Genomic DNA, 22,251 nt, shown 5'->3' with positions numbered 1-22,251 from the left:
GAGAAACCAAGCTAGAAATTGGCCCCAAAAAAAAGAAAATACCTTCATGAATTCAGGTTCCTTATCCACACCCCCCTCCCCCCCCTCCCCCCCCCCGGGCGGGCGGGGCGGGGCAAGGTATATACCATAATATTATAGCCATAAACCATGAGGTCTCTGAAAACACGAAATCCAATATAAAAAGAATACCTGCATGAATGTGTTTCTAAATACAAAACTTCTCCCTTCTTCAATCTTGCAGATGTATAAAGGGGTTTTTTCAGACCCTTGTCAGCAACAATGCTTATACTGTACTTAATCCTGAAGAAATTCACAATATATAGACTGTGAGTTGAGCATTAAAGGCTTACAAAACAAACAAGGAAGCTGCAGCAAGAACAATAGAAGCAACTAAATGAAGTCCTGCATCTACAAGCAGTTGTTATGAGTGCAAAAATAGAAATTAAGTTCAAGTCTTGGGCTTTGATCCTCCGTTATAAGACATTGCTATTTGTGACCAATTAAAAGATGATTGCATTAACAAAAATTATAGCAAATAAGCTACAGTTAGTTACCTCAAAGCAGATAAACCATAATCACCAACAATGTATATAAAGCAATGCACACTATACGAATGTCAACAAGCACCCACTGAGAAAAGTTAAAATTTTTATTTATAGCTTAAAAAATAACATGTTCTAATTCCGCTCAGATCAAATCAATGACAGCTTGATTGAAGATCCACAATTATCATTTTGAAATGTGCAAGCCTACTATGAAGCCTCTTTCCAGACTGAATAAAGGAAACAGAGTTCACAAAAGACCCAAAGAATTCATTAATAAATAAGTATCAATATGGAGGGTGGGATATGGTTGATAAGCATATGAAGATGGTCACATAAATATACTTTGACCAGACAGTCACCCACGTTTTCTTTTATGGAAATAGATACAAAAAAAAAAAGGCTACTACTCCAAATATGTCACACACACAAACACGCAAAAGCACAAGCACACAAACTAAATTTTAGAATAGATACTTTCAACTGGATATAAATGCATCTCAAAGTATTAATTGTGTCATGCTCAAAGAGAGAGAGAGTATACCAGGGCTCATTGCAGAGGTTGTACTGTATCGTAACTTCTCGTACAAATCTCTGTTGCCGCAATGCATTCTGAAGAATGAAAGCATGACAATAATCAGTAAAATTCATATCCAATAATTTTCCTAATAATCAGGAAAATTCATATCCAATAATTTTATATTTTGAATTGAACATATTGCATCCCAAGGAGTAGCACAATCAACTTGGGACCACACTTCATATCGCAGAGGTCACTAGTTCGAATTTCCTCTTCCCTCTCTCCTTGAACCAAAACTTATCCCAACAAATGAACAAATTGCAATTATGCAAAGGTAAGATTTCTACTGTTTGGTAATGCTTCCATGCCTTACTGCTTCTCTTTTTACCTAACAGACAGCACAATATAACTCTAGAGAGTTCTAGAAATCATTTGAATAATAGAGCAGACAATTACTAATCAATGTGAAAAGTTTCTAAACAGTAGACCATCTTCTGACCCTTCTTGCCTCATTAAATTGTATTGAGGATCTAAGAGCTGCCTGACTTCTTTCTTTGCTGGCCATTTTAGGCTCCATGGATCTCCCTGAGTAGTATGTGTGAGAAGTGACTAGTCACTTTCTGAGTAAGTTTCAATCCTGGTTAATGCTTTTGAGACAAATGATTTCCAATATGTAAAGACCCATTTTTGACTGGGAGGCCTCAAACAACTGTAACAAGAGTGCACATATAAACCCCCAGATGAAGCACCTTAAAAAAAGTATGAGAATTTTGACTTCCATTTTTGGATTATGCTCTTCATTATATTACATCTCTTCATCTAGTTTACATTTAAATCTTCCAAAGAAGTGATCAGCCACAGATATACAGCAAATATTACATACCACTTACTTTTTTATAAGAGAGTTTTTAGCCCTAAGGAGAGGTGGAATGGGAGATTCAAACTAATGACCTCTGCTTCATGAAAATTCCATTGAAAACTTAAAAATAGAAAGACTATAAGATTTGTCAGTGTCCACCATTGGATATGGATTACACTTCTTTCACACCACGCCCTTTCCACAATCCACAGCTCATACCACCATAATTAAAAACTGCATTCGGCATGCAAAAATAATATACTTATAAAAAATGCAATAATAATATTCACCACTACCCAAGAATACATTTATAATTAAGAAAATTCATCCAAGCTTAGTGTATTCAAAGAAACAAATATGTTTCAAGCCTTCTAAGATAGTCCATGCAAATCATTTTTCACAAGTGTCACTTATACAAGAAGAAAAAAATTATCCTAGTGCATTGCAAGCTTGGAGATATGAGAAACCCCAGACCCAAATATAAACTTATTTACAACTTAAACTTCTGGTTTACACTTAACACAGGACAACCGGAACAAAACTAAATAACAAAAAAATAAAGGGACATGACCTAGGAGTTAACACTTAGGCCTTGCTTGGAGTCAGCACCAAGCGGGGAAACCACTAGAAGTCAGCACTTAGGGTGGACCCATAGTCAGCACCAGACCAAAAGAGACCAAACGTCCATTTTTTTCATTTATCAAAATATCATCTCCTCAAGGAGTACAGTAGGTTGATTATAAAGGATTGCTAAACCCTATTTCTAATTGGTTAAGAAACCCTAATTACCTTATTACAGAAATAACCTTGCTTCCAAATTAAAATACTAATAGCCTAAGAAACTACTAGTAGGAGCTAAAACATAAAAACACAATTAACTTGCAAACATAAATAATACTAAATAATAATCTTCTTGCGTCTCCCGCATCATTCTCCTTTGGTTGGAGAAAACTCTACCTCGAGTTTTAAAACATTGAAGGAGTAGAATGTTGACAAGTAACACTTGCTTCAAGTCTGGAATCACCTTAGGGAGTACAGAGAAAAGAAAAACCTTGAATTCCACCACATCACACTCATTTGGAATAACAAAATCAATGTGTGGAATCAGTATAATCTCATCTTGAACCTTATGAACCGTAGGAAACAATGTAGTTTTAACCTCTTTGACTTCACCAAGATGTAGATCTTGAAACACCATGGAGGGTTGATTAGAAGCACATTCAACTACTTCAACTTTCACATCATGTGCACCCTCAAGCTTGCTAGGTAGTTTTTGAGGGGGTGCCATTATCTTTTCTAGTTGGGCATTAATCCTAGTGATAATTTGCTCCCCCAATTTATACAAAATCGGTGAAACATTCTGATTTTCCTTTCTTACACTAGCAAAAAGTGAACTGAGAAGATCCAAGGAAATGTCTTCACTTTCATCTATGACCAGATTATAATTGTTTCTATGGCTGAAAGTATAACAGGTGGATGGTTGGACCTAATTATTTTCAAGAAACTTTGAAACATCTCAACAACCAATGCATCACACTCAAGATCCAGCATCACCAAGCATAACTTGACCTTTGCAATGGTATCAAGAATTGAAACCACCTTCTTATAAGAGCGAGTAGACACATGAGACATATTTTCAAATGCTGCCAAAATCAATTGAAATATTTCTTTCATTTGCTCATCCTTATATGGGGCATCTAGTGTTGTTATCCTTGTAATCTCAATAATGCAAGATAAAACTGAAACCTTCACATCCATTTCAACATGTCACAAAAGTTTATTAGTGATTAGTGCCTTCACTGAGGGTAAGGGCATCTCGCATTGATTTGGATAGTTCTTGCTCCACATGTGCTAACAAATTTTCAACTTTATCAAGAAGAGTCAGGAGATCATCAATGGAGGAAGGAGGGTTAAGGAGTGAATTCCCAGCCTCCTTAATCTCCTTCTTAAATTCTCTATCCAAGGCAGTCATTTTCAGCTCAGACTTGGAGTCACAAAACACCGACATGGAAAATTTCTGCAAAGTTGAAGAACACTTGACGTGCACAGGGTGGCTTTTGCGTTTAATGGATTAATATGACTGCTTATATGTTTTTTAAATTGAGCCAGTGTGGGTTTTGAAGAGGATGGGTATAGGACTAGGCTATTTGGTTAATTGGTTTTGATTTTTTTTTTTTTTTTTTTTTTTGAAGAGGATGGGTATAGGACTGGGCTATTTGGTTAATTGGTTTTGATTTTTTTTTTTTTTTTTTTTGGGGGGTGGGGCGCTAGTGGTGGGCACTCACTTAAAGTCTTGGGTTTAAAAATGACGTGGGTGGGTTGGTTTTAATTGGATTGGGTCAGGGAATAATAAAATCAAAAAAGGCTTCCTAATTGGATGTGTCAAAAGCAAGAGAGGACAACTTGATTAACAAATGGGTTAGATTAGAAAATGGTCTAGGTTATAAAAGTGGATCAGGCCAGCTTGATGGTTTTTTTTTTTTTTTAAATGAGAATGGGTTTAGACAAGGCTAGTGGGTTACCTCATGAGATCAGATCGATAGAGGCTGATGAGATTGCGGCGGCGTGACACTGGGCAAAACTGAAATTGTGGCGGCGCAAAACAGTGGTGATGGTGAGGACCAATCGAAGCGGAGGTGGTGGTGGTGGCGGCATGCGTAGCAACTGTCGTGAAAGGATTCGACCAAATCTGAACATGGTTGCTTCTTGGTGGTAGTGCACGATTCTAGCACTCTTATTTCTCTTCTCTCTATCTTTGTGGTCGCAAGGGATTTGGAGGCTCAATTGTGGGTTTTTGGATTGGAGTCTTTGGTTGGCTTGAATATCTGGTCTTCTAATGGATAGCGCAACTATAGGACAGCTTTTTGGTACTAAGCAGGGAAATGACAAAGAAAACTTTCTAGTGGTGGAAAACACAACAGTGATGGGTTTTTTTTTTTTTTTTTTTGTGACTTTTCTAGTTCTGGATTGACTGCGGGATGCTTCAGACAGATTGATGTTTGATCTAATACCAAATATGACGTAGGACAACCAGAACAAAACTAAACAACAAAAAAATAAAGGGATATGACCTAGGAGTCAGCACCTAGGTCTTGTTTGGAGTCAGCACCAAGCGAAGACACCAAGCGGGGAAACCACTAAGAGTCAGCACCTAGGGTGAACCTGGAGTCAACACCAAACCAAAAGAGACCCAACGTCCATTTTTTTCATTTATCAAAATATAAATTATCTCTTCAAAGAGTATAATAGGTTGCTTATAAAAGATTGCTAAACCCTAGTTCTAATTGGCTAGGAAACCCTAATTGCCTTATTACAAAAATAACCTTGCTTCCAAATTAAATTACTAATAGTCTAATAAACTACTAGGACCTAAAACATAAAAATACAATTGACTTGCAAACATAAATAATACTAAATAGTAATCTTCTTGCGTCTCCCACATCAACACTAGCTTGATCTGCAATCAAGTGCTCAACCACTGAGTTATGGACCCACTGTTAAACCTTTTGCTCTACACCAGCATAAAAGTAAATATGTAGAAAATAAAATAAAATCCTGATAAATGTAAAAGAAGTTCTAACATGCAGAAAAATCAACTAAGAACATTAGTCCAAAAAGTTAGTTGAAGAGAATCTGTCAGGTAATACCGAAGCTGCGGCCCTAGTAGTCATTGTCCGCTCAACAGCCACTGGAGCAAGGGTAGGCTCCACTGTTGATGTATGTGTAAGACAAGGCTCAAGATCAATCGTTCCTCCTCCTTTCTGAAATCAAAATAATAAATGAATGTAAGATAAAACATCAAGATTTCCAGGCCAACAATATTGCAATAATTTCCTAAATTGCCAATCTGTGTGTTTAGATTACTGATTAAAAATAGAGATACCATTTACAGAGTCAAATAAAACTAACATTAAACCAAAAATTTATACAATCATCATTGATATTAAATCAAGAAGCATTACAGGAATTCCATAACTACTCCGGAGGGCAACAACGAAAAAAACAGAGAATCTAACTAGACTTTTTACAACCTTCACAATGCAGCAACGCTCAACACAGTAACTACAACCAATTGCCGCACCCCAGGCACGTGAACGAACATTGTTTCTCAAGGTGGAAATGTAACCTAATAAAAAAGTTAGCAGTGCATTGTTAGAATTACATAAACAAAACATGAGCAGAATTGATGAAAAGATGAACATAAAAATTGCAATGGCAGGAATAAGCTAAAACCTAAATTTAATTAATGCTCCATTCATTTCGCTGTAAAATGATTTTAGTAAAATATTTTACACATTTTACAGTGTTCGTTTTGTTGTAAAATGGTTGGTCAACTATAAAATATTTTCAGTCAATGGTAAAACCCAATGCAAAAAAAAACATGTAAAACAATTGCGCTCAAAATGATCGCAAAACATTTTACATATTTCAGCTCTCTCACCCTCTTGGCTCTCTCACCCATATTTCAGCTCCTGCATAACACTCTCAGCTCTCTCACACATCACGCACAGGCCACCCATCTCCACTGGTGCCACCCACCATCATTAGCGCTACCAACCTTCATCGCCGCAACTTCCTTGCACAAACCCTTCTCCTATCCCTTCTCTTCTCTCTTGCACAGTCCCCTGGGATCCGACTGGTGAGCAGCTGGGTTTTTGGTGGCTGCTTCAATCTCGCCAATCTAGCTGCTGCTGGATTTTCTGGGTTGTTAGATTTTCAGATCATCTGGGTTTTTGGGTTTCCGATCAGGGTTTGTGGGTTTTTTTTTTTTTTTTTTGGCTTTCTGATCTGGATTTTTGGGTGGTTGGTGGTGGTTTTACATCTGAATATATTTTACAGTGAAATAAACGGAGTGTAAATATAATAATAACTGAATTTTAGGAACTTGCTAACAATTACAGATTAGGAATCTAATTTTTATATATAATTAAAACTGAAGCCTCATGCCAGGAGGGCCAGAGGTTACCAAGTGTCACAACCTTAACATAGGAATAGGACCTACTTGGTCAAAGGGTTAGAAGATTTCCAATCTATATTGCAATTCTCCCACGTTTGAGGAGAGGAGTGTAATTGAAATGGGCAAGACTCAGGTACAGTACTTAAATGTTGTTCCTTAAACTCTTACGATTCAGCCACGTGAATTTTTTCTCATGAGATGAAAGTGTATTTTCTAGTTAAGTAACCACATAGCTGAATCTTAAGAGGGGCTAAGAAACACCTAAGGTACTGTACCTAAATTTTGTTCAATTGAAATTTATAACTGGAAACTCCATTAATGAGTGATATTGGAAACCTCTCTTTCATCCTCCTGTTTTTTCCTTCTTTCATTCTTCCTCTCTACTCAAATCTGCACTATCTGCAACCACTTCAACCTATAACCAGACCTGGAGAAATAAGCTTCTAAAATAGTTCTTTTCTTGCCAGATTTGAACAGAATCCCATAAAACTTCTCTTACAGCCTTGAAATCCCTAAAACCCTAACATTTTCCCGACCAATTAAACCTTCAGGTATAGACTTAAAGCACTACAGTGTCAAACACTATCTGCATCTCACTCATATTGTCAAACTCCCATGTATTACAGGACTACAGAGTGTTTCAAACATTCATTTATGCAGAAAATCAAGGTAGAATTGAATATAGACTTACAATCTTGTGGAGGTAGCACTCGGATTGTAGCACGCAACTCTTGGATAGCAGGTGGAGGAGGGGAAGCAGTAGGGCGGCAATAACCTGTATGCATCAGAACTGGAATACAAGAATTTCAAAATTAGTTTTCGCATTCACCATATTCAATGATGAACAGTACCAACTCTATGACTATTCATAGTATACCAGCAACAAGATCTGAGTCATCAGTGTATATATCTGTCCCCCATAGCTGGCCACCTCTGACCTGCACATAATGGCTTAAATAACTAAAAATGAATATACAGCATGGCTAACAGAAGCGTATATTGAAGTTGCAACCCCAAACTCAGATACTGGCTATAATGGGAAGAGAGCAAAGAAAGATATTGATCCACAAGGAGCAAAAAAAGTCATTCTTTCACCGCAATTAATTAATTGCATAAAAGAAGAGAAAAATTCCCTTGTTTTGATGGGTTGCACGACTCATGCACCCATACCAGATTGAACCTTTGAACTCACCCTCCAACCATTTCCAATATGGGGGAGATGTCATTTCACCCAAAGACTATTGACAAGAAGCAAGAACTTAACAGCTCTTAGTTGCCACAGTAAAAACTTTGGCCAGCCCAATCTTCCATAGAGCTGTGATGCAGGAATCGGAAAGACATTTTTATTTTAATCTAGATTTATTTAACTTTGGAGTTAATTGTATTTTTACTGGTCAATTGGATTTTATTTTTAGGTCTTAATAATATTTGTTTGTGAGGCAGACTGTGAGGGAAAAGCAGAATTGGGATGTGAAAATAGGGATGGAAAGTTAGTGAGGAATTTGTTCACCAGCTAGAGTCTCATACTCCTCTAAATGAGGATGGGGATCGAGTGAGGTGAAGCTTGAAGAAGAATGGAGATTTTGACATTCGCTCTTTTTATAGTACTTTGAGGGGATCCTTTTTTGCCTGTTTCCCTTGGAATAGCATTTAAGGTGTGAAGGCTCCACGTCAGGTTTCCTTCTTTTTTTGGATGGCCGCATGGAGGAAGATTCTCACAAGTTATCATTTGAGGAAAAGAGGTTTCACAATAGTGGATTGGTGTTGCGTGTGCCTGTGTAATGGGGAGGATGTTGACCATCTATTGATTCATTGTGAGACTGCTTCCCAGTTATGGAGTTCTGCTTTTAAATCTTTTGAAGTCTCTTGGGTCTTACCTAAGAGGATGTTTTATCTGTTGGTTGGGTGGAGAAATTGCTTGGGGAAGCATTCATCAAATATTTGGAACTTGGTACCACAGTGCGTGGTGTGGATCATTTGGAGGGAGTGTAATAATCATATATTTGAGGAGTTGGAGAGTTCAAAGGACCAGCTCATAGCATTGTTTGCAGGCACTTTGTTTCATTGGTCTCGGCATCTCACGCTTGGGGACTCATTTCTAGTGATTTCATTCCAATGTTTAGACTCTCTTTTCTCTTGTACATAATTTCTTTTTCTGTTGCTTGTACATATATTTTTTTTTGGCTATTTCATCATTTTTGCATGAAGTAGTCCTTTTTTCAATCAAATTATTATTACTTATCAAAAAACATTTTTTTAGGGTAAAATACTATTTTGGTCCTTAAACTTTACCAAAAGTTTGGTTTTCATCCCTAAACTTTAAGAAGTTCATTTTTCATCTCTAAACTATTAAAAGCTCATCTTTTTTCCCTAAACTATTGAAAATGTTTTATTTATGTCCTTAAATTTTACCAAAAGTTTGTTTTTCATCCCTAAACTATTGAAAAAAGTTATTTTTTCATCCCTATTTTTGTCTCTAAACTACTGAAAAAAATTCTTTACAAAGTTTAGAGATGAGAAAAGAACTTTTTAAAGTTTAGGGACTAAAAAAAAAAAACTTTTGGCAAAGTTTAGGGACCAAAATAGTATTTTACCCTTTTTTTTAATAATTACTAGAGCCAAGGGTAGTTTTGTAATTCAATAATTAACTTTCCTAGGTAAACTGGAGTTAGGGTATAGTCCTAGTAGTCTATATAAGTGTGCTATTGTACTACTATGGAGACAAGTTTGATTAATTAAAAAATTTATCTTACAATTTTTAAAATGGTCAAGTGCTTAGTTTGACCAATCCTAAATGTTGACTCCTAGGTTTATTTCTTGTTTGGTACTGACTCCTAGGTTTTCTATATTTATTTTTTGTTATTCAATTTTTCTTGTATCCATTTTGCTTTTGTCATTCATCAATTTGGTTTCATAGTTTATTGTTCTACATCATAAGGTACATATGCAATGGTGAAGACAAAATCTTAATCTTCAAAACCATCAAACCCACAACAGACCACTAAGAACACATCAAACCATCAGACCCACTGCATAACGTGTACTGCACCAACATATTTTGGTTATAATTTTGTTTAGATTTAATGACAAGGGCCCCTGCTCCATGCAGCAGATTAATGGTTCTGCCTTGCCCCTTGGTAGGTGCAAGATGGGTTTGTCAATGTCACCCTTTTCCAGACAGGATTGTCCCCATTGCATCACAGTGAAGGATTCTTCTGTTTCTAGCCAACTTAACAAGTGTACGCAAACTCTTTGTCCAACACAAATTTTTGAGAGAGATTCTCCTCGAGAAAATCAGAGCCACATATGATACATTATAACTACTTGTGCAGTTGATACATTTTTCTTTTCTTTTCTTTTTTTCTTTTCTTTTTTTTATTTTAGGAAAAAGAAATAAACAAAAGGAAGAATAGCCAAGGAGTCCTTCAAACAATACAATATGCCAAAGAAAAGAGGAATAGGTCATAAGGAGGATCATATTATGCCTCAAGTAATATTTTATTATTAGTAAGTCACACATGCACCCGGCGTATCTTGAACCCACAGTCTCACCCTCCAGCTAACCTTTTTTTTAATAATTTTATAGTTGGGGTTGGAGGGATTTGAACAATGGACATCTCACTTGGAAACACTAGGACCCATTTGAGCAACAATACTCCTGGCCACCCTCCACCTTACTTGAACAATGGAAAGTGTCATTTGAACGAGAGCTCATATGCATAATGTTTTAAGTAGAATCATCTCCTAATTGAACCCTTCCATTCAGCAAAGGATGTGTGCAACTCCAGTTGAAGATCAGTGCACCCACAGAAGAACCCAATACCAAGTTCTATACGTGCTTTAATTTGTGGATATAAAATTTCACTAGCCTCCACAAGCTACTAAAACTTAGAATAATTCCAGAACACTCATACCAATGATGAGCCTTTATTTTCACTTTCAAATGGGAACTGGCCAGATTACCGTTCAAGCTGTTTGATCAGATTACCATAATCTCTCTGCATTTTAAAGACTCCTGTCATACAAAATTCTTGTTCTTTACAGAACCAAAGCAAACGGCAATGATCCTTGAAAATAGGTAGACACAGAGTTATGGCACAACCATAGTGTGGTTAAGAGGAAAATATCCTCTTTGGAAGCCAAAGATTAAGGGAAAGTGCAAGAATAGGAGCTTAGTGTAGTAAATTAGGTTCTTAGTATTTTATTTTATGTTTTATTTAGTTTGTATAGAGGTCTTCGGTTTTATTTTACACTCTTTGCTGGCTTTGGTTTACAGCCACCCCCAAATATACAAATATTTTGAAGGCATGGAATAGACTAACTGGTTAGCTAGGTAGCTCAGGATACTACAAGTATTCTATCAACAGTTTTAGCATTTTAGCTTTGAGTGAGTTGCTTTCTGCCGACTCTTCTACAAGTTTATGATTATTAAGATCTCCTCATGATAGATGGAATGATGATCTAGACTTTTTTGGGATAATGTAGGGAACCTTTCTAATGATGAGCCCTTTGGACTCGCCTCTAACCAATAAAACCTACAGGCAATTGACCCCACCTGCCAGAATCCGTTGCCAGTATCCTAAGGCATTCACCCATTACATTCTAAAATAAAGCCCATAAGATTCCCAAAAGTATAAAATTGTAACTAGTAAAGAGTTTGTGAAACAAATTGAAAATGACCTTATGTAAGTTACAAAAAGCTATTAATCAATGTCATGTACACATGAAGCATTTGACCTTACTTGGCGATTCGTAGCGGTAACATGCTCAGCTGGAATCCGGATTTCAAGCGTAGGACCATTTAAAGAGCTTTCTCCATTTTTTTCAGCTTGTGATGCTTTGTACTCCTTCCACAACTTTATCAGTTCTTGCATGCATTCGCCAACTTTATAAACAACAGAAGATACTTCAGCTTTACCTGAAACACTCCCAGATTTTAGTATATAATAGACATGCAAAGGAACCTATCTAATACCTACATTGGTCAAAAAAAATCAATTTCCATTATATACAATAATGGCTCATAATGTGTTATGACAAATGAAATATGAAAGTGAGGAAAAAAAAATTACTGACGATTGCACTTGCTGAAAGTCAATAATCAAAGAATAATATCTTAGAATTTTTTTATGAACATTAAAATTTTATAAAAGGTGAAAAAAGAGTGAGATCCTAGTATAAGAAAAGTAGAGGGGAAAAAAACTAATATGAAAAATTACAAATACCTAAAATTCCAGAAATGAGAACAATTGACACCCCCAATTGCCTTCAACCAATTGATAAAAAAATTAAAAAATAAAATAAAAACCCTTCAAATATGCATCAGCAGAGGAATCCTGTCTTCTAAGTCTCGATCCTGCTGGTGCTTCACTAATGATACAACTTCAGACTAACCAGTCATGAGTCGTGTGAGAAAAAAAGGCAAGATCATTGATGAGCAGTAGGTCTGTTATGAGAGCAATCAAAAATGAAATTCTACTTTATTTGAAAGAAATATGGAGACTACCAGTGAGACAAGGATCACCACCCCACCAACAGAGAGAAGTTAAGGAATTCATTAACTACATCAAAATATAACATTGAACCTGAAGCTACAAAAGAGAGGAGCACGGGAGTGCCGTGTGTGTGTGTGTTTAATTTAAGAGAATTTTCTAAATGGCACCAATATTCAAAGGTCTCAATTGTTCAGAAATTTTTTTTTTTATATATAAGTAATGAAAAATATGTTTTAAAAGAAAACACACCAAGTACACTAGGGGTGTACTCAGGGAAAAGTACAATTAATTCAAATTACAATGCTCAAATATATCTAAAAGAGTAATACATTGAGGAGAATGAAGAAAAAGGCTTTGATTCAAGGATAGTCTGCTTGCGTCCCTCAAAATTTCTAGAATTCCGTTCTAGCCAAAGACGCCACATAATGCAATGTGGCACAGCCTTCCAAAAAGCTATGTTTATATGTCTGCAAAAAGAACCCTTCCAAGCTACGAACATATCAATAACTCTCTTCAGCATAATCCAATGAAGTCCAAATAAACAAAACGCCATTGTCCACAGCTCAAAAGCTATAGGGCATTGAAGAAGAAAATAATTAAGATTTGCATAGACTTAGTGGGTTTTGAACCCATGACCTCACTCTTCAATATTCTTATGAGAGAAGTAAGTGCCATTTGAGCTAGAGCTTATTGGTCTCCCTTGCGGAAGACTAAAGACTATAAATAGGAATTTGTTCTTCTTTAGTTTGAGTGGCTTCAAAGATCTTCTCCAAAGTACATTCTCTCATTGCTTAATATTTCCAAATTCTAGGATAGATATTTACATATCCTAGTTCAAAAATAGTTTAATTCAGCTAGTAAGGAAAGAAAATGTATAATTTAAATATTGGAAGAATTATGGATAATTAGAAAAATAGAAATTTACATTTTGGCTGAATTTTCAGGTTTCAATAACAATGAATTTGATAAAGATTTTTCCTCTTTCACTCCACAAATTACCTCCCAAACCCCCCCCCCCAAAAAAAAAACAAAAACAGAAGGCAACAACATAGTTGATAACTCAGGATAAGCTTTACTGGAGCCGAAGTTTTAGGTTTACTGGATAGCACCTCCCAAAGCGTCAACAGCTGCAATCAGAACTCAGATAATACTGTGCATGCACACCCATTCACAAGGATGCGCATTCCCTAATTTTGCAATATCATCACTAAGACAATTGTAATAATAGTAAATTATATTCCAAAAGATAACAGATATGTATCAAACAATAGATATCAAGACTAGCACACAGAGGAAAAGCTTGCTTAGTAGCATATGTATTCTAATTCTCAGATAAAATTAAATGCTAAAGCCCAAAAACTAGAAGTACAGATATTGATGCAAATAAAATTATCACAACATGCAAGGTAATATTGGAGCTGCACAAATAAGAGTAACTTCTGTAGAAATTTGAATTCATTCACCAGCACACAAATTCTGTTACTAGAGTGAGTGAAAAGAAGTTCCATTCGACAAGACAGAACAAAGCAGCTTACCTTGAGACCTGAAAAACATAACAAGGAAAACAAAATCAAAATGTGTTTAACCACCATGGGGAAAAAAAACAATATTAAGATTTCCATTAAACAATAATAAGTATCCATCAAAGAGAGTATATATGTCACATCATCTGCAAATAAATTAGGAAAATGAAGAAAAGCATTGTATTCACATCATTGATTTATATGGTTGAAGGGTTGAATTGACAAACAAGGTTTATTAACAAATTAGATGCAATATTAATGTAATATTCGCATAATTGATTTATAAAATACATAATGCCCACTTTTCTGAGGTTAAAATGTTGATTGAAAAATGTGGTTTATTAACAAATTTAGGTCCAATATTACAGTTTGTGCGTGCATGAATGGATATGTAGAGCTCATTTTCACATACAGTTTTTAGGAATACAAAAGAAATTCTTTTAAGATAAATAAGCTTGCAAGTAAGACAGCAACCAAGGAAAATAGTATGACACACCCTTCATTGTCTGGACCACGAGACCTAAAACGGTGCTCACGGTTTGCCACTTGAGGCTGCCCCTTGACCGCTGCATCCTCTTACGTTGTTGAACTCCATAATTATAGACTTCCCTTTCCCTTTCAGTTGCCCCTTCCCCTTCTGCACATCCATCATCTGATTCTTTATCATCACACCTACGCTTTTCAGTTCTATCTCCTTCAATATCATTGCTTTCTTTCATCCTCTCTCTTGCTTCCCTATCAACATTTTTCCAGCTATCAAAATCTTTCTGCTTCTTCTGCTCTGATGCTGGATTTTCCTGCTCAGGCATTCTTAAAGATCCATCCCCTAATTCCTTCTCATTCTGAGAACTCTCCTTGTCTACTCCATTCCATGAGTCTCTCCTGGTATGATCCTTCTCTCTCTCCCTTAGCCTTTCCCTGTCTTTTGAAAAATCCTTCCTCTCCCACCTCTCTGCATCTCTTTCCTCCTTTGTTGATTCTTTGTACTCACTGCTGCTATTAGCGACTTGCATACCACTCCTACGATCACTTCTATCCTTATCTCTTTCTCCCCAATCCCTATGCTTCACATCTTTCCTCTTTCTATCCTTATCTTTCAATTTCTCTTCACCCTTTGAATCAACTTTGTTTTCCCCAACAGCCTCATGAGCTTCCACATAATCCCTCTCTTCAGTTGCTGATCCTTCCTTTCCAGCCTCAATGGTGCCTTCTGAATTACCCCGTGGACCAGGCCAAAAATTTAAATTAACTCCACTTGGGGCATCAGGATATCTTTTCCCCTGTGGTGTTCTTTTGATTCTTTCCTATTCAAGTGACTATTTGCTGCACCATAACCATCCTTCTCCATCTTTGCATCACCTTTAGGATCATTATAACTTTCCCTATCATATCTTGTTTCCTTATTATCATCCCTCTACTTTCAAATCTTACATCCTTTTCACTCTTTGCAATCACCCAATACGGCTCTCCTCTCGTATCCGTCTTTAAATCTCGGTTCTCAAACTGTACATCTCTACTCTCCTTGGAATCCCCAACTCCAACCTGTTTTCAGGATGATCTACATGTGAATCATTCAAAGGAGCTTGCATCCAATATGATGAACGAAGAGGAGATCTTCTATCCGCATCACGAGGTTCAGTCCGGGGAATCTTAGGCATCCGAGCATCTTGACCCATCTCATATGGGGAATGGTACTCACCTGAAACTGTAGATGACAACTTAGGGTATCCGCCCGAATCCTCATGTGGGTATTTCGAGGACGAGGAATGACCACTCTCTTCATGAGTTCTTTTAGGAACTCCACTCATAATGAATATCCAGTATAATTACACAAATCAATCTTTTATCCAACACAACAGCCAAAACTAAATCAGCTTCTCTTACTTCTCAAATATTCGGAGCATTTGATAATTACCACCTACAAGCAAAAAAAAAAAAAAAAAAAGGGTCTAATAAGGTCAAAACAACTTCACATTACAGTAAAAATCATTCACAATCAAACAAAAATTGCATGAATTGTAAACTCAAAGTTTTAATTTTTAGCTTCCGTTGTGACCAATCGACCTAAAACATTATACTACCGTACTTTTTTTTCTCAGCAACCAAACAGAGGAATAACGAATTCTCCTCAAGGATACCACTTTCTCTCTCACAAAGAAAATTATTAAAAAAAAAAAACTTTTTACACATTGTGGAAAACAGAACAATTGCCTAACAGAATCCCTTTACTAAGGTAGGGAAGCAGATACTTTTCATTCCAACTTCCGAGCTATTTTCTCGGCTGCCAAAAAGAGCATTAAACCAATTGAAATAGGAAGAAGAAAAATAAAAGGGACATTGTTAAAAGAAATTTTAACCTTTTACTCTCAGATCTTCAAGAAGCTTATGTACATACCTATATATATATATATATACACACACACACACACACAAATAGAGAATGAATGAAACGGTATCGTTTTAAGGCGCTTAGAGCAGAAGGAAACCCTAGAAAAAATGAATTGAAGAAGAAAGAGTGCGGGTAAGAGAGAGAGAGAGAGAGAGATTAGTGACCTTGTTTCTCGATCATCGGTCTCTGTGACTCTTTCTTTTCTTTCTGTCTTTGCGTGTTGTGTTTGTGAGTGCGAGCGCAGGACACAACATTTTATCTGACCTTTTAATCCGACGCCGTTTCGGTTACAATGAGATGGCTGGATTCGGGTATAATTGAACCGTGCTTTGTGGGCAGACCATGACCAGAAAAAAGGGTCCGGTTCCCAGTTTTTACCGGACCGGTTTAGGGTCTGGTTTGAACCAGCTGATTCAATCCAATTTTTAAAACCAAGGGGCAAACTTCTACTTTTCTCTTTTCTTTTTCTTTTTTCTTCGTTTATAACTTACAAGTTCCCCCTGCCCCTGATCTTAATGTAATTGTGAACTCTAATGCTAATGGCTTGTACTCTTTAAGGCTTATAGCCGCTACTTAGTACCCGTTTGGTTCAACTTTTCAAGCCTAAAAGTTGGCTTTTCAAAAACACTGGTTCCAAATGTGCGTTTGGTGAGAATAAAAGCCAACTTTTCAGAAAAAGTTGGCTTTTATATTCCTTCAGGATATGCGCATTTCCAAAATGGATCAGGGTAGCTCCATAATTGAAAAGCTGAGTCCCAGCTTTTATTTATATCCGTTGGGAGAGTGAAGTTACGAAATTGCCCTTGACTAAAGGGCAAGGGGTTAACACTTCAGAATACGCAGCTCCCTCATCTCATCTGTTTACCCTTCAAAGAAATTGCCCTCTCATCTCATCTCTCTCTGCGCAGCTCCCTCACAAAGAGATCGGCTCCTCTCAGCTCTGCGTAAGTCTCTCTTTTCTTTTGTCTTGAAAATCTTCTTCCTCTTCTTCTTCTTTCTTCGTCTTCTTCAGCGGGCTTCCTCTGTAAATTTTTTTTTTTTTATAATTTAATTTTGTAATCTGATCTGAGAAATATGTTTTGAAGGGAGAGTTTTGATCAACAAAACACGAAGCAAGGCCGATCTGCTACCAAAAACCGCCAAGTACCAACTTCTTTTTACCGACCAAAATCTGATCTGAATTTTTTTTTTTTTTTTACCTATCTGCTACCAAAAAAACCGCCGATCTGCTACCAAAAAAATTTTCGGATCTTGCATGCTTTTGTTCTTGCTAAAAATGTATTTGTTCTGTTGCTGGGTACTGAAAAAAATTTGTGGGTAGATGCTTCGTAATTTTTTTTTTTATTTTGTGGATGCTCTGTCTTTTAAGTCCTCTCCCCTGAGAACTCTCATCTCAACTCAACACCCCCTCCCTTTTCTTTATCTTTCATTTCTCTCTCTCAAAACTCTCTCTCTCACTGTGCGTGTTCGTGTTTGTGTTTGTGTGTGTCACTGTGTTCGTGCTTGAAGATGGGTCTCACTGTGCTTGGGTTTTACAGATTTTTTTAAAAATTTATTATTATTATAGGGATGATTATTATTATTTTTTTATGTGGTTCTTGATGCCATCATTGATTTAATATTATGGAGTATGCTAGATTTTCCATGATTTTGGAGATGGGTTTGTTTTTGTTTTAGGTTTTACCGATTTTTTTCTCTTTCTTTTGTGGTTCATGATGCCATCATTGATTCTTATTTGTTAGCTTAATTACTCATAATGAATGTTTACTGAATGATCATTGCTGAAGTATCCAGATGAAGCTACTGCCATGTCTATGTTCTGTAAATAAAGTTGTAAACCATCCTTCATATTGACCTTGGTATCTATAATCTGTAACATATAAATTTTCACAATACTTATTATACTGTGTTGCTTCTCTGTTTTCATTTCATTTTTTATAATTACCCTACTAGTAAAAAGAAATAACTATATGCCAGTAGCCATTTATCTAAATGCTGATTTAAGTTTGAGGTTTAGAATGATAGAATTACTGCAAGGTTGCAGCTCATATTTGACTGGAAAATATACTGTGGGTATTTTAGCATGATTTGGGTATTTTACCATTATAAGACCACCTATGCTTTATGGGATTGAATGTTGAGTTATTAGAGTAGTCTATTGCAATGAACCTGATTGCTTTTGAGGCCAGTATCCTTAATTATGGCAGCAATTTTCTGGCTGTGTTTGCTAACTAGTGAGTGTACAAATGGTGCTCTTGTGAGTTGTGACATGATGAGATTCCTCTCTAACCCTTTCTATTTATTTATTTATTCCACTTTTGTGGATTTATTAGATCATGCAATTTTATTTATTTCTTCTGGTTGGTTAACTTTATAGATGGGTAAAAACACCACTTCCAACCCTGAGGTAAAAAAGACTAGAGCAGATTGGATATTAATCCAACATGGACAACTACTTTTTGTAACCTTTGTGTGGAACAAATTCAAGCCGGGAATAGAACAAAAGGTGCTGCCTTTAATACCGAAGGTTGGTTCTATGTGGTGACCAAATTTGGTGAAGTGACCGATCAAGACTATGATAGGGACCAATTAAAAAGTAGGTGGGATGTATTAAAAGGTGATTGGAGAGTGTGGGAACAATTGAGGAATCTTGACACAGGTTTAGGTTGGGATGCAATGAAGGGAACGATTGCTGCTCCTGATGATTGGTGGAAGCGAAAGTTGAAGGTGAGTTGAGTATTTTATTAATATGTAGTTAGTTAGAGATAGTTTTTTTTTATATTATTGTTATATGAGTGAAATTACAATTACATTTTGTAGGAATTACCCAAAGCTAAAAAATTTCGAGAGAAAGGTCTATAGAATCTAGAACAACTTGAAATAATGTTTAGGGATGTTGCAGCAACTGGGGTAGCTGCATGGACCCCTTCTTCAAATACACTCCCTCCAACAATGCCAAAAGAGGGTGCTGGTGATTCAGATGGTAGCTCCGAATTTAAGGATAACCAACGTGACATGAGTTTAGACATTGATAATTTGCTGCAAGGACAAACTAGTCAATCACGTAGTTCAGGACAAAAGCGAACTAATGAATCAATACCCTCACAGAAGAAAAAGAAGAAGATGGGAGGAGCTGCAATGTTGGACAATCGTATTAGTCAATTAATAGCTGTATGTCAGAATAGGAATGAAGGTCCTTCTCGAGAGTCACCAAGTTCAATTGATAATGTCATGGCGATTGTGAGAGCACTTCCTGGAGTGGATAACCAGTTTGCGGTTGAAGCTTCCATTATCTTACTAAAAAGGTCACATAGGGAGATGTTCCTGACTTTCAAGAAGCCAGAGTCACAGCTGGAATGGCTACAAAAATGATTTGTTTGAACCAAAAGAAGTGACCAACCTTATATGGTACTATGTATTAGCTTAGGACTAATATTAACTTTATGTTGTATTAGCTTACGACTAATATTAGCTTTATGTTGTATTAACTTTAAACTAAGTTATGTGATATTTAGTATTATCTTTGGACTAATATATGTGTAATGTAAACACATTTGGAGCAACTGTTACAGTGTTATGTACTTGATGTTGAATTGTTTTGATGTAGAGTTTGTTGATTATTATGTTGATTATATTAAGTACGTGCAATGGTTGATTATTTGTTACTTTGTCGTGTAGCCTAAATCAATATGGATGATTATAATGGTACTCATAAGAGTAACAATTTTATGGAACTATTAATGGATGGGGATTACAGAAATTATTGTGATTATCATGATGGTGATGATTATAACAATGCTGACAATAATGATGATGGTGATTACAATGATGATGATGATGGTGATAACAATGATGATGATGATGGTGAGAGTAGTGATAGTGATGATGACAGTGACAGTGATTCTGATGATGATGATAGTAATGACGATTCTGATGAGGAGTTTTACCAGATTGTGGTAGTTACCTGTAAAGCAGTTGTGACATATTTCAATAAATACATTAATAAGACTCCTTGTTATGATTCTGAACAAACAAGGTGGGTTTGGGTGAGACGCTGCATGGAAGGTAATGAGATATTGTGTTACAACATGTTTAGAATGAAAAAGGAAGTGTTTAGTAATTTGTGTCAAGTTTTACAACGTGACTATGGACTTCAACATTCAAGGAATATAAGGTTAGAAGAGTCAGTGGCAATCTGTTTACTGATACTAGGTCATGGAACATGTAACCGAATGGTTCAAGAAATATTTCAGCATTCGGGTGAAACCATAAGTAGACATTTTGAGAAGATGATTACTCTGTTGGGTGCTCGCTTTGCAGCTGCATATGTAAAGCCTTCTGATCCAACTTTTAGTGAAGTTCCAACCAAAATACAAGACCATCCAATTTATTGGCCACATTTCAAAGTATGTGTACTAATGTATATTTAAATAAGCGTTATTGTCTTTAAGATAATACAATGCATGTGGAACTGAAAACTATTAATGTTTTTATTAGGATTGCATCGGTGCGATTGATGGCACACATGTGACAGCGGTTGTACCTATTGAGAAGTCCATTCCATACTTTGGAAGAAAGGGATATCCAACCCAAAATGTGATGGCTGCATGTGACTTTGATATGTTATTCACATTTGTTTTGCCTGGATGGGAAGGTGCAACACACGACACTCACATTTTCCTTGATACTATTCGTAGAGAAAGTAACAACTTTCCGCACCCACCACCAGGTTTGTAATTGGTTAATCAATTGTTCATTATAATGACATATTGTGTGAGTGTGTTAATACAATTGAATTTTTTTTTCTAGGGAAATATTATGTAGTTGATTCTGGATACCCAATGGTGAAAGGCTATTTGGCACCATACAAGGGGATATCATACCATCTTCAAGACTTTCGAAGGAGAGGTGGAAGCCCTAGAACTAGACATGAAAAATTCAATCATGCTCACTCATCTCTTCGTTGTGTGATTGAGCGCACTTTTGGTGTGTGGAAGAATAAATGGAGAATTATCAGAAACATGCCATCTTTTCCATTCCATATCCAAATACTTATTGTATCTGCTACTATGGCTCTTCATAATTTTGTTAGACTAAATGATAGGGATGATAGGGGTTTCAGAAACGCCAATCGAGATTCAATTTCTAGAAGAGAACGTAACAGTGAAGCAGGTAGCAGTTATGAGCAGAACTCAGGATCATTAACAGATCCTGCGATGGTGGTTCTTCATGATTCCATTACTAATTCTATTTGGGAGGATAATAATTAGTAGTTGTCTTATTTTTTATTTTATTTTATAATATCATGTAGTACAATTTAAACTTGGGTTATTGGTATGTAATTTATTATCTTTTTGACATTTTTGTGTTGTAAAATTTAAACTTAGGTTATTGATATGTATTTTATATATTTTTACATTTTTATGTATTACAATTTAAACTTGGATTATTGGTGTATATTTTATCATCTTTTTACATTTTCATTTTGTGCTTCATGATGATGAAAATTATTTAGATTTAATTAATATTAATAAGAAGTCATTAATGGTAATAACAAATAATTATGACACTAAAAAAGAAAAATTGCCCAAACATTATTAAAATAATACCAATAATATATATTTATTATTATTATTATTATTTAGTAAGTATATTAATAAGTATGAAATAAACTCACATTAAAAAAATAATAAAAAGTATGAAATAAACTCTCTTATATATACGTTGTCCTTTTTGGTAATTTATCCCTCAAACTACAACTTTTATAAGTATTAGCCAAACACTCAGCTTTTTCAAAAAACACTTTTTAACAGTTTTACCAAACACTCAGCTTTTTGAAACTCAGCTTTTTCATTATGCACTTTTTGAAAACTCAACTTTTTCAAAAAGCATAACTTTAAAAAGCTGAACCAAACTCACCCTTAGCCTTTTATGGCTAGTTAATCTAATTATTCTCCTCTACTGAC

General features: G+C 35.9%; 2 protein-coding genes across 7 annotated transcripts; one reads left to right on the top strand and one right to left on the bottom strand.

Moving 5' to 3' along the window:
* Positions 1-189: 189 nt before the first annotated feature.
* Positions 190-16,582, bottom strand: LOC112012395 (uncharacterized; the record flags this gene model as incomplete). Its single annotated transcript, XM_065780455.1, is given in 13 exon segments — positions 190-300; positions 1,087-1,154; positions 5,569-5,682; positions 5,953-6,047; positions 7,570-7,668; positions 7,756-7,816; positions 11,621-11,804; positions 14,393-14,450; positions 14,453-15,169; positions 15,172-15,309; positions 15,312-15,431; positions 15,434-15,814; positions 16,450-16,582. Coding segments are annotated over 12 exon segments (2,036 nt in total), but the record flags the coding sequence as incomplete, so codon positions are not given.
* Positions 16,583-17,004: 422 nt separating this feature from the next.
* LOC112012351 (protein ALP1-like) lies at positions 17,005-21,742 on the top strand. Of its 6 annotated transcripts, XM_065780454.1 has the most exons (6): positions 17,009-17,229; positions 17,371-17,428; positions 19,964-20,350; positions 20,498-20,691; positions 20,783-21,014; positions 21,095-21,742. In XM_065780454.1, the coding sequence occupies exons 3-6, from the start codon at positions 19,975-19,977 to the stop codon at positions 21,553-21,555; spliced, it is 1,263 nt and encodes a 420-aa protein (XP_065636526.1). In that variant the 5' UTR covers positions 17,009-17,229; positions 17,371-17,428; positions 19,964-19,974; the 3' UTR covers positions 21,556-21,742. The 6 variants fall into 6 exon arrangements, 3 of the variants coding, with proteins under 3 accessions (XP_065636526.1, XP_065636525.1, XP_023900513.1); XM_065780453.1 differs by having other exon boundaries at positions 17,011-17,229; positions 19,964-20,691; positions 20,783-20,939; XM_024044745.2 differs by having other exon boundaries at positions 17,011-17,229; positions 19,964-20,691.
* Positions 21,743-22,251: the final 509 nt, after the last annotated feature.

The sequence above is a fragment of the Quercus suber genome, unplaced genomic scaffold (assembly GCF_002906115.3).
Source record: "Quercus suber isolate HL8 unplaced genomic scaffold, Cork oak 2.0 scaffold_236, whole genome shotgun sequence".
Lineage (NCBI taxonomy): Eukaryota > Viridiplantae > Streptophyta > Magnoliopsida > Fagales > Fagaceae > Quercus > Quercus suber.
Note: the sequence above shows the minus strand (reverse complement) of the source record. Positions and strands in the feature narration are given on the sequence as shown.

Coding starts and splice junctions, on each gene's coding strand:
- LOC112012351 (XM_024044745.2), top strand. CDS start 19,975: ATGGATGATTATAATGGTACTCATAAGAGTAACAATTTTATGGAACTA. Junction 20,692..20,782: donor TTTATTGGCCACATTTCAAA/GTATGTGTACTA, acceptor TGTTTTTATTAG/GATTGCATCGGTGCGATTGA. Junction 21,015..21,094: donor CTTTCCGCACCCACCACCAG/GTTTGTAATTGG, acceptor TTTTTTTTCTAG/GGAAATATTATGTAGTTGAT.